General features: G+C 43.7%; 1 protein-coding gene across 1 annotated transcript; it reads left to right on the top strand.

Annotated features, from left to right (window-relative positions):
• The first annotated feature begins 4,512 nt into the window (after positions 1 to 4,512).
• LOC118291638 (tumor necrosis factor receptor superfamily member 6B) lies at positions 4,513 to 8,567 on the top strand. The gene is made up of 4 exons (XM_035619969.2): positions 4,513 to 4,633; positions 4,845 to 5,226; positions 6,505 to 6,684; positions 7,601 to 8,567. Exons 1-4 carry the CDS (start codon positions 4,622 to 4,624, stop codon positions 7,930 to 7,932), a joined length of 906 nt encoding a protein of 301 aa, XP_035475862.1. The 5' UTR covers positions 4,513 to 4,621; the 3' UTR covers positions 7,933 to 8,567.
• The last annotated feature ends 3,797 nt before the right edge of the window (positions 8,568 to 12,364 follow it).

Here is a 12,364-nt window from a genome sequence, read left to right as displayed (position 1 = left end):
ATGTGCTGTTATGACATGTCCAAAGAACAGCTGCATAGAAATATACAGTAGATATATATATATATATATATATATATATATATATATATATATATATATATATGATAGAATAGAACTTTATTGTCCACCAAAGTTTAAAATAGTGAACGAGTAAAACAAGATGAAGACAAGCGACATAAACAGTGTATACATATACAAATCTTATAAATATATATATATATATTTAGAGAGAGAGATCTCTATATATATGTGTGCGTATATATATATATATATATATATACACACACATTTACAAATATATATACAGATACAAAAGCTGCTGCGCTGCTCTGTATATATAACAGTGTTTATTTTTCTGTCAGAGTGAAAGAATAATGATTATTTCAGTGGAGTCAGTGTGTGTGACCCGTCGCTCTGCTGGATCCTGGTGTCGACTCACTGGGACTGATGAGTCACAGTCCCACTAACAGATCTTACTACACTATTTTACAATGACTTTGTGCTTTAACACGTTGATGGATGTTTTTTTTGCCAACGGTCAGAAGATTTGAGTCGCGTCACCGTCGACGGTAGTAGCTGTCGATTATGAATATTGACACTGGAGATGTTCACACGACTGCAGAAGCACAAAAGAGACAAAATGTGAACGATCAAAAGGAAAAAAAGTTTGATAAATATGTTATATTAGTTTTCTTTTTCCTATTTTAGCATATTTATTCCTTATTCTCTCCCCTTTTGGACCAGATTTGAATCGATGTATTTACCTTCTGTCGTCTCTGAGCCTCGGCTGTTAATGTTTAACCAGTTAATGTTTTACCAGGAAAAGGATGTTTTCTGTCTCATGAAGTGTCACTTCACTGTCACCACCTCAATTTAGACTTCGCTACATGACACAAGCCGCACGCACGACCTCCATAAACACCACAGAGTGATGTCGCCCGCACGCCATCTGCGATTACTCAGCCGGGTCAGGTGCGTTTGGAGGAAAAGACGAGTGGCTGTTGTCATGGAAACCTTAAAGGCGCCTTTGTCTGCTGTTGTTTGTCAGACTTCAGCGACGGTTTATTGAATCTCTGGGGGAAAATAACCGTATTTACAGTTCATCCTTCAGTCACGACCACATGTTTCCCAGGAAGTTTACTCTGGATTTTTCCTTTGACTGTCATCGGCCCTGAGTGTGTACAGAAGCAATAAACTAAAAAGGTAATGACTCGAATTGTAGTCAATAAAACTGCTGCATCACTTTGCTCCGGTCTGAGGAATCTGAGAGATGATGGGTTTGTTGACGTGTGCGGTGCCCTGAGGATAAACCCTAATCCCTCTGTGCATCTTCTCCCTCTTCATTTAGTCCCAATCTCATCCACCAAAACACAAATTTGGTGCAGAAATTCGTGTTCTGTACTTCGCCTCCGTCAGCTCAGACCTCCACATGACCCTCAACGGATGAGGATGGATGGATGGATGGATCATGGATCATGGATGGATGGCTGGAAAGATGAATGGATAAAGGATGGATGGATGGATGATGGATTGATAGATGGATGGATGGATTGATGGATTGATGGATGGATGGATGGATGATGGATGTAAGGATGGACTGATGGATGGATTGATGGATGATGGAAGGATAGATGGATGGAAGGATGGATGGATGGATGACTGTAAAGATGGATGGATAAAGGATTGATGGATGGATGGATGGTGGATGGATGGTGGATGGATTGATGGATGAATGGATCATGGATGGCTGTAAAGATGGATGGATGGATAAAGGATGGATGGATGGATGGATGGATAAAAGATGGATGGATGATGGTTTGATGGATTGATCGATGGATGGATGGCTGTAAAGATGGATAGATAAAGGATGGATGGACGAATGGAAGGATGATGGATGTAATGATGGATGGATAAACGCAATGACCCCGCCCACATTAGAGGGCGTTTAACTTCATGACGTAGAGACGAATCAAACACTCGTTTGAAACACTAGGTGGCGTCATGAGTTGTCCAACTAATGAATTTCAGATTTTTTTCAAAAACCATCATCACGTGATGTTGTCAGTCGACGTCAGGTCTCAGTTTGAGTTCGGCTCTGACGGAACTCTGTGTTGTAGTTTTCTTTAAGAACCAGAGAACTGGCCTCCACAGTTTCACTCTTGGACCTCGTGGCTCGTTGTGAATCTGGCCCGGAAAATGAAAGTGGACGACAGAGAGTGAGAGTGAAAGTGTGTGTGAGGGGGGAAACCTAAGTGATTCATATCTGAGACAAACTGTTCTCAACAAAATCACTTGTTTCCTACACAACAGAAATCACAGTGCTGACGATGCTGTTGTCACGGTGACAGACACAGGAAGTGTAAACAGCAGATAACTCTTATCTCCGTGATAAACGTCTTATCTCTAAATGCGTCGACGCTTTCCTGAGGGTCAAACTTCATACTGGTTTTTAATCTTTCGTCGCTCCATCAGCTTTAATGGGAAGAATTACAGCAACAGCGCCACCTGCAGGTATGGGCTTCACCATGGAGTCAAGACCAATCAAAATATGTTTTGTTTTTTTGGTCTTTAAATGGAGAAAATGTTAATTTTATTTGTCAGTTTCTAGAAGGGATTCAAATGGCCACATTTTATCAATAAATGAATAACTAATAATAACAATTCATAATTCACGTAGCACCTTTCAAATCCACCGTCATACAGAGATAGAGTAAGATAAGATGAGATATTTCAGTTTTATTTGTATACCACCAAATTACAACATAGATTATCTCAAGACACTTTACACAAAAGGTTTCATCATATAATATAAGATCATGTAATATACGATAACATCATGTTATATAAGATAAGATAATGTAATATAAGATAAAATAAAACAATGTAATATAAGATAAGATAAAATAAGATAATGTAACATAAGATAATGTAATATAATATAAGATCATGTAATATAAGGTAATGTTATATAAGATAAGATAATGTAATATAAGATAAAATAAAACAATGTAATATAAGATCAGATAAAATAAGATAATGTAATATAAGATAGGATAAGATTATGTAATATAATATAAGATCATGTAATATAAGGTAATGTTATATAAGTTAAGTTCATATAAGATAAGATAAGATCATGTAATATAAGATTAAATAAGATAAGATAATGTTATATAAGATCAGATCAGATAATGTAATTGAAGATAAGATGAAATAAGATAATGTAATATAAGATAAGATAAGATCATGTAATATAAGATAAAATAAGATAAGATAATGTATGATAAGATCAGATAAGATAATGTAATGCAAGATAATATAAGACCATGTAAGATCATTTAAGATAATATAAAATCATGTCATATAAGAATAAGATAATGCAATATAAGATCAAATAAGATTATCTTATATAAAATAAGATAATCCTGTTTTAGTTCCACAGAGAGGAACTTTTCTGAGTATCAGTAAAAACAAAACAATGTATGACCTGTGATGATAATGAAATATAAAACAGAACAGGATGGCACATGGACGATGTGCAATCCTGCACATCGTCCATGTGCAATATTGATGCACTGACGACGGGAGAGTTGCACAATAACAACGTTCAACAGTCATGACTTCAGGTTTTTCAACAATTTCAGGTTTGGAACGTTGCAAAAGAAAACCAGGAATGTCCAGTTAGTCTTTTCTTTTCTTTTCAGTTCAACTGAGAAGAAACGTACGAATGAAAAGGACGCGCCCCCTCCTCACTATGTCTCCCTCTAGTGGCAGCAGAACAAAGTACAGACAAGTGACCAGAACATACACACACAAACTATATATATATACACATATATATATATATATATATATATATATATAAAATATATATGTATATGTGTGTGTGTGTGTGTGTGTATATATATATATATATATATATATATATATATATATATATATATATACATAAATGTTACTAACAGTTGATCCAGACCGATATTTTCAGTTTAACTGACATTATCTGCTGATATTTCAAAGTCTTATCGTCTGTGTTTATGTTTTTGCCGATTTGATTTGAGAACCATGCAATAAAACATATGATGTTTATTTTTCTTATTTCAAGTTATTTACAGTTCGGTTTTCTCTTTTTACTGTAAAGTTTATGATTAAAACTGTTAAAGTATCAAGACTCAATTACATTTCTTTGTCACAAGGGTTTTGACAGCGACATTTCAGGGATTATTGACAATTAAAAAAAAATTTCAGCCAATTTCAAAATCTATTTTTTTACCCCCTAATATCGGTATCGGTATAATCAAGGTTAGATTATCACTGTATATATGGTATTATTCAAAATATTATTTTATTGACTCAAAATGAATGCCCTTCGAACCATATTGTATATTACATATATTGTTTCTTCTTCTTTTTGTCAATACGAACAAATCTCCTCTAGTCCGGACTGAGGCTCGTCATCAGTCTAAGCTCGCGTCATGATGATGATTCCACAAGAAGAAGAAGATTCCAGAGAAGCGCGCGTGTGTGTGTGTGTGTGTGTGTGTGTGGGTGTGTGTGTGCAGGTCGACAGATAAATAGAGATGAGGAGGCAGAGAGAGCAGAGTCGTGACGGACCAGGACCATGTACTCCACGGTAGGTGGGCTCTCCCCGGACACACACCGTCTGACGCGGGTTTTCAAATGGGTTTCGGATTTCTTAAACTTCCAAACGTGATGGATTCTGGAGGAAGAGACGGAGGATTGATCTCTTCTCTTCCATCGTCTTGATCCTGTTTTGGTTTGAAATGATAATTCTTCCTGTGTCCTCGTGTTTCATCCGTGTGCCCTGTCCCTGCTCCCTCCAGATGCTCCTGCCGGTGATGATGATGATGATGATGATGCCGCCGCCGTCGCCCGCGCTCACCTTCTTGGAGACGGACCCGGCCACCGGCGCGCGGCTGGAGTGCGACAGCTGCGCGCCGGGCACCTACCTGCGCGCCAGCTGCACGCCGACGCAGCGCAGCGTGTGCGCCACGTGCCCGCCGGGCTCGTACACGGAGCGGTGGAACTACATCCGGAAGTGCCTGCGCTGCGGCGTGTGCGGCCACAACCAGGTGGTTGTGTCCGCGTGCGCCGCGGACCGCGACTGCCAGTGCGAGTGTAAGGCGGGATTCCACGGCAGGGGGCGCTACGACGTGTGCATGCGCCACAGCCAGTGTCCGTCCGGACAGGGGGTGCTGACAAGAGGTAGGGCCGCCGAGGTCAGGGGTCAGGGGTCAGGGGGTCTCCACTGCGGCACCAGTAGTCACAGATCTGAAACAGTCGCTCATGTGGAATCAAGGGCCGAGGTCGAGTTGTCAAATGGTCTCAGGAAGTTTCCTAAATCTTGCAGTGAAGTGTTTCCTCAGCACCGTGATAAGAGCTGTTCAGATTCTCGAAGTGTTGAGGAAAGGGGGCTTCAGTGTTTCCTTTCCAATCTCCTTTAGCAGAGGACACTGGAGCTTCCTATGTGAGAGTAAGGAGAAACAGACCCACAATGCATTGTGACAGCGATATTTAACGTGACGCGTCATGAACGAACGTAAACCATTCAATCTGAAGAAGAAGAGTATGAATATGATCCACATGTCAGTTACTGTTACACATGAATCATAAAACACTGAAACACGCTGATGGAGCCGCTGAGGTTTTTTTGTAGTTCATCTCGAAAGCAACTGTCGACAGACAGACCATCAACAACATCCACCTCATAAGTCCTATGAATCCTCCTTGACACCTTTCCTTCACCTCATGACGTTTGCCACTGAGGTGAAGGAACAGTAGAGAGGAAGGAGAATTCAAGGGGTTTGGGAGGTCAGCGAGGCCGACGTGAAACCGTCTCTGCCCCCGAGGGAACGCACGTGAACGTCCTCTGATCCGAGAACCTGTTGAGTCACGACGCTGAAACAACCAGAGAATGACTTGTGTCAGAACGTGTTGAGATGAGTCATCGACAGCGTCGAGACCAACAGAGACTACAGTTCCCCCATACCCTGCTCTATGGACTGGATGAACCCTCACGAACTGGGTCTCCTCTGACTGCTCTTTGCACCAGAACTTCGATATCGTATCAACCTGTAGAGCTCCGCGGGGGCGTGTACCTGTTTACGCTCCTGCTTCCTGGCGCAAAGACACATTTAAGCCGTTGTGTCAGAGGTGTCTGTCGTTGGATGAGGTGCCTTCACGAACTTTAACCCGTCGGAGACGAGCGACGGCAGGACGATTGAAGTCTGAATGAGAGGGTTGAGCCTCAGGTTGTACTCTACTGCCCCACAGAGGCGAACAGCGTGAACTACATTCACGTCTGCACCAGCAAGTGACAGAAATCGAACCACGACTCGTTTCTTTTAGCGTCCGGGGAGTTTGGTGCGTTGCGGGAGTCGAGTTCTGTGTCTATGTTGTTGATTGGATGGAAAATAAGCTCTGAGAAGGTTTTGGTACTCAAGAAGTCTGAAGGTTTGTGTGGTTCTCGTCTGTCTCCTGCAGGTACGGCCGAGGAGGACACCGTCTGCCAGGTCTGTCCCAACGGCACCTTCTCCGACGCCGTCTCGTCCGTCCAGAACTGCACGGAGCACCGGGGCTGCGCCGCCGCCGCCGGGCTGCAGCTGCTGCTGAGGGGCTGCACCTGGCACGACAGCGTGTGCGTCAGCTGCACGGAGCTCAGAGGTGAGGTCGCCGTCTGCCACGGGAAACTAAAAGAACCCAAATAATGAAAATGTCTGTCGTCCAATCCTAAAGCTTTTTGGAACTTTTAGCTCCTCCTCCTCGTTACTATGAATGATGTCAGTGATGGTCAGAGGTGATTCCTGAGAGGAAAGACGAGTTTCTGTTCATCGCAACGCTGGTTCGATGCCCTGTCCCAGACGGACGTCCATCACCCAGGACGTATTCGTTTCTCCGAGCATATCGATATTCGTCCCGTGACCTGTTCACTTAAATCTTCCTGCCTGAAGCAAAAGCATCCCATCACCGACACGTGAACCTAACCATTCCAAACTTGGAACATGCTATTCATAGTCAACGTATCGATAATCGGTTCAATCCACAAGCGCTCGCCCGTTGACTCGTCTGCAGCGTTTGCTCACCGGGTTCAACTGGACCACAGCTGTGATCGGGCTCCGGGCTCCGGGCTCCTCAGGTTGTCGGGCCCCCCCACGTCTCCACCCTCTTCCAACGGGGAGGTGGAGGTTCGAGTCCCAGACGTTCAACCGTCTTGACCTTCAGCGCTGAGCTGCGGGTGACTCAGACCATCAAGAGCAACGTCTGTGACGTTTGGACCCTGACATCTTGACATCGGAGGTGGGGGTTTTTAAACTCCCTGATTTTTAGGATTTATTCACGTTCACGTTCCTTCAAGTTCAGTTTCTCAAACCTCTGACCTACGTGACTTCAAACGTCCGCCGCCTGTCAGATGATCCTGGTCACTGAACAGTTTCACTTCTCGACCGAGGTCATTGGACTGGAAAAACACCTAACCCTTAACCCGAGGTGGAGTCATCGGCTCCGGATGTTTCACTTTCAGCTTCTACATTCGCCGGTTTCTGTTGCCTGAGTCATGACCTTCTTTTGTTTGTTTTTGCAGAAGGAGGCAGCTACCTCCGAGAAATCCTCCCAGCTTTCTTCGTCCACCACAAAACGACGACCAGGCGGCTGCGACGGGTCGTGCACAACCTCCCCACCGAGGACGGCAAGAAGCAGACCGGGCTGTCGGCGCTCGGCGTCGAGGAGCTCAACGCCCGGCTCAGCGCCTGGGTGGCCTCCGCCGGCGAGAGGCAGATCCGGCAGCTTCCGGAGGTGCTGTCAAAAATAGGGGCGCAGAACGCCGGCGAGCGGCTGCAGAGCAAGCTGCAGAGGATCGACTCGCACCTGAACAAGCTGTGCGGCGCCTTGGGGAACGAGGTGGACGGCGTTTAATGTCGGATTAGGACGAGGCAGCAAATGTCTATAAATATACGAATGCAAGAGTTCGACTTGTCGTATAAAACAAATAAGTACGTATAGTTCTAGAGTTTTTTACTTTTGCATTAGTCAAAGGAGAATTCAGATTTCCTCGTTCTGTCCTGTTTCAGATCGTCTGAAGTGATTTTTCTTCTGTTTATTCTTGACACAACGAATCAAACAATCCAAACGCAGAACCGAACCCAACCTCTGCACACATGAGTTCAGGATGTTCAGGTCGGGGGGATGGACAGGGACGATTGTAAAGCAATCTACTTTGTACACATTTTTACCGTACTGCAAATTTAAGTTGCAACAAAAATCCCTGTTTTTTTTTACCGTTTAAAAAAATGAAAAGGTGTCATCCGTCAGTAAATCTACCTCTTCTCGTGTCTGCAGTTCGAACCCTGACGTGCCTCTGGTCCACTGGTCCGTCTCTGTCTGTGTGATGAACATTTCATGTGAACCAAGATGGTAATTTAACTTATTTATGTGACATCAATAGTCTATGAGAACAGGGCAGCAGTTTTATTTTGTTATTTACATTGTATGTAAATAAATTTGTGTGGCTGATTTATACAATGCCCAAATAAAAGTCAACACAAATAGAACTTTTGTTGTTTGTTTTTTTCCCTCTATAAAAAAATGTGATCGCTATTTTTCACATTTCTCACCTACTGCGTCCAAATGAAACACAAAGAGTCCCAGTTATTCCGAGGTCGCGACATTTAACATTTAGATTTAACATTCATAATTAACATTGGCTTTATATTTTTACAAGAAAAGTAAATATCACAAGTTCACAAATAGACTTAAAATAATTCACATCACGTTGTTTGTTGCTAAACGTGGCGAAATGAAGCCGTTCATTTCAGCGTTCTCCACTTTACAAATGGTTTGCCCATTATTTAACACATTTTAAAATCAAAGAGGAAATCATTTTTTTTAGTTGTCATGTCATTTGCACCAACATTCCCCAAAAAATTAAATTTGGGAGAAATCCAGAAAGTAAAAGATGAAAACAGGCGAGTTCACTCTGAACCCGAGTTGTCAAAGTTCATTCTGGGAAACAGGAAACGTCAAACTGCAGTTCTGCATAAAACACTCAGACCAGGTCGAGGGGAGAAACACGAGTTACCAGAACGTTCCACTCGTGCTGCGACGCAGTGATTCGTGAAAGGTTTTTGTCCTTGATGTGACGTGTTGAGGTGAACGCAGTCGGTGGGACGAGGTCACGACTCGCTGAGCGAACAGTTCGGGCAGGAGCTGCTGACAGACTCAGAAACTCTGATAAAAGATAAAAACAGGATTAACTGAGCCGAAGTGCGTGAGAAGAAAGCCGGTGTGGAGCAACTCCCCGGACGAGGAAGGAAGACTTATCAAGATTGATAAAGTGAACACTGTAAAAAAAAAGGGAAACTTGAATTTGCTCAGTTTACTATGTCTTTCTTGTGTGTTTAGTGGCTTTGTAAACTTGGTACAACGTTTTTGCTTCAACTAACTTTCTTAACTTTTAAAGTTGAATGCTTAATTCATGGAGGCGAAACACAAACATTGTAAGTTTGTCACCAGAGCAGAGGCCAGGTGAGTTAAAAACGGGGTCTCCTGATCAATTTCTGCAGGGGTCTGTGTTCCACACGCTGAGCCACCTCTGAGGGGGAAACCGTCGTACAGCGGGTCGTCCGCTGGGCAGAACGTTCGCTGGGTCGATACCTGTCTCCTCCAGTTCGCACCCTGAGTTGCGCATGGTGTCTGTCGGCAGTGTGTGAATGTGTGTGTAAATTACTTTGAGAGCTCAATAAGACTCAGTATAAATCCAGTCCTGGAAAATATGATTAACAGTGAGTGACAGATTTGATTGAATTTACTGGTTAAATCCTGATGATCAGTGACACTTTGTAATGTTAATGGATTATCAGAACAGAAGATATTTAGTCGGCACAACTGTAGGTGGTTTTCTTCCAAACCTAAGAGATGGAGTTGACCTCAAAACTTAAAAAATCGAGTGCAGTTGCCTCTTTACCAGTTTTCAATCAGCCTTTTTTGCAGTGAAGGAGCTGGAGGTATTTTCGTGACCTACACAAGTGAAACCCAGCAGCTTCCTGCGTCTCACAGTGTGAGACCGAGAGAAAAGGGTCCACTTGTTCTCTACAAGGAAACATCAGCGGCTGACGGGAAAATCCACCTGAGGCTGCTCAGATGTGACGTTCTGTAGTGACTTCACACAAACAGCATGTGGGCAGTGAACTGCTCAGTCATGACATCCTGCTCACTTCATCTTGGAAGAAAATGCTAGTGTGAAACATTTGCTGAAAAATTCCAGACAGGAAACTAAATAAGAGCAGAGAAGTGACGCGATCGTGACATGAGGCGTCTGCTGTTCCGGGGTGAATCAGCCGTCACTTATCTCTTCCAGAGATCATGGAGGAAGGTTCAGGCTGCAGGAAATGTTTGTGTATGATGATGTAATGATACACAGTCCACTTCCTGTTCATTCAATGTTGACCTTCTGGAAATTATCAAACTGAAAAATGTATTGGGCCTGCTCCTTTGGAACATGCTTTTTGGACCAGCGTTCGTCACATGACATACAAGGACCTTGTAGTAACCTCTAGTGCGGCCATGGTGCCAAAATCGCTTCCGAATCCACCCTCAGACGTAGGGTGACGGATTTGGACTTTCGAGAGAACCTCTGCTTCTTTGTGTCCACGGGAGCTAGTCAAGGTTCGTGCATCAGATCAGGACGCTTCATGGGACAAGGTTTTCCAGGCACATCCAACTGCTGAGAGACCAAGGCGTAGACCCCGAACTCGCTGGAGGGATTAAACATCTCATTTGGCCAATAGGAACTCATCAGAATCCCCCAGGAGGAGCAGGGATACATTTCTGGAAGGAGGGATGTTTGGAACACCCTGCTTAGTGGGCTACCGTTTTAACCCGATCTCAGAGAAGTAGAATGAGATGGAGAGATTCATGTGGATCAGCTGACATGAATCATAAAAGTCAGACTGACTTGATGAAGTGAAAATTCCTGATCAAGGGTTCATGAGTATCCGCACACCCGCCGGGTGCCTCACACCCTAAGCAACTTCTGAGATTTAGCAAGTCCATCGCCTTTCCAAGAGTCTGGTTCTGTGTGTGGAGGCGAGTCTGATTAGGTCTAGTTGGCACTGCTCCACCACCCACAACAACTCCGGCTCCTTCCCAGCCAGAAGGCTGAAATTCCAGGAAAGTTAATGCAAGGCCGCCGGCAAGGACGGTCTGACGAACTGTCGTACCTCAGATCCAGAACTCTTGCAGGGTTACTGGAGGGGCCGTGGGAGTTTGCTGATTCAGTCTATATGTGTTTTTCTAGATTGAGGAAGGCTTATGACTGAGTTCCTCAAGGGTCTTGTAGAAGGCCAGAAGTACCAGAGCCCCAACCACGAGTCATCCGGACATCGAGCATGTCTCCAGTTGGAGTTGTCTCATGTCAATAACCCTGTTTGTGATCGTCATGGACGGGTTCTCCAGGCGTATCCAGGCGTGGGACCGTGGCAGTTTGGTTTTTAGGGAACTCAGAACGGCCTCTCTGCTTTCTGTAAACCCAACTGTCACTTACAGGAACTGAGGCTGACCTTACATCTCCTGAAACACGGACACATTGAGGAATCTACTGGCAGTTCCTGGAACAACTTGACTTTCAGCCCAGTGAGCCGCAGTACCTGTTCTGCCTGCAGAGATCTACTTTCACCCGCCCTAAAATCATATATTGATATTTACTGAAGCGAGTGAAGCAGCAGGTGCAGTGAAGTGCTGATCACTAATTGTTATCACTGGGCGTGTGAAGCAGTTTTAAATGACTTTGACTGTAAACTAGTTTGCACACATTTTGTTCTGTTGGATCAACAGATAAGCTCATGGCTTCTCGACAGCTCGATTCTTGTGACTATCATTAGCAGTTTCACTTTTGTTATATCAGTTTTCAGGCAAACAATGTAACAGAAAGTGGCTTAAAGAATAGAAGCAATAAAAAGCTATGAGACCGTTTGGAGGGAGCATCTACCTCCGCCAAGGTTGTGGACCCTGGAGGCGTGCCAGTCACCAGGCTCGTATTTGTTTTCCCTTCGGAATTACCCGCGGCTAAGATCCGCCAACTATAGGCCTTAAAAAAAGTTTTCAGCTCGTGTCTCGTGAGGCCCCGTGTGAATTCCATCCACTCCAGAACAACACGTTTAAAGGGTTTAAAGCACCATCTGCATATAATTGTTAGCAAATAAGATATATATAATATGTACATGTATGTTTTGGGAGCACCCGGGCTCCATAGATCATATCTCAAATTTTTTAACAGGTAAAATCTATTGTAATGATTGTGAAATTTTTTGCAGCGGTGCCAAGACAAAGGTTCAGTCCATTGTCTGTGTTC

This window comes from Scophthalmus maximus, chromosome 22 (genome assembly GCF_022379125.1).
Source record: "Scophthalmus maximus strain ysfricsl-2021 chromosome 22, ASM2237912v1, whole genome shotgun sequence".
NCBI classification, from domain to species: Eukaryota; Metazoa; Chordata; class Actinopteri; order Pleuronectiformes; family Scophthalmidae; genus Scophthalmus; species Scophthalmus maximus.
The sequence above is the reverse complement of the archived record's forward strand: the minus strand, read 5'-3'. Positions and strand labels throughout refer to the sequence as shown.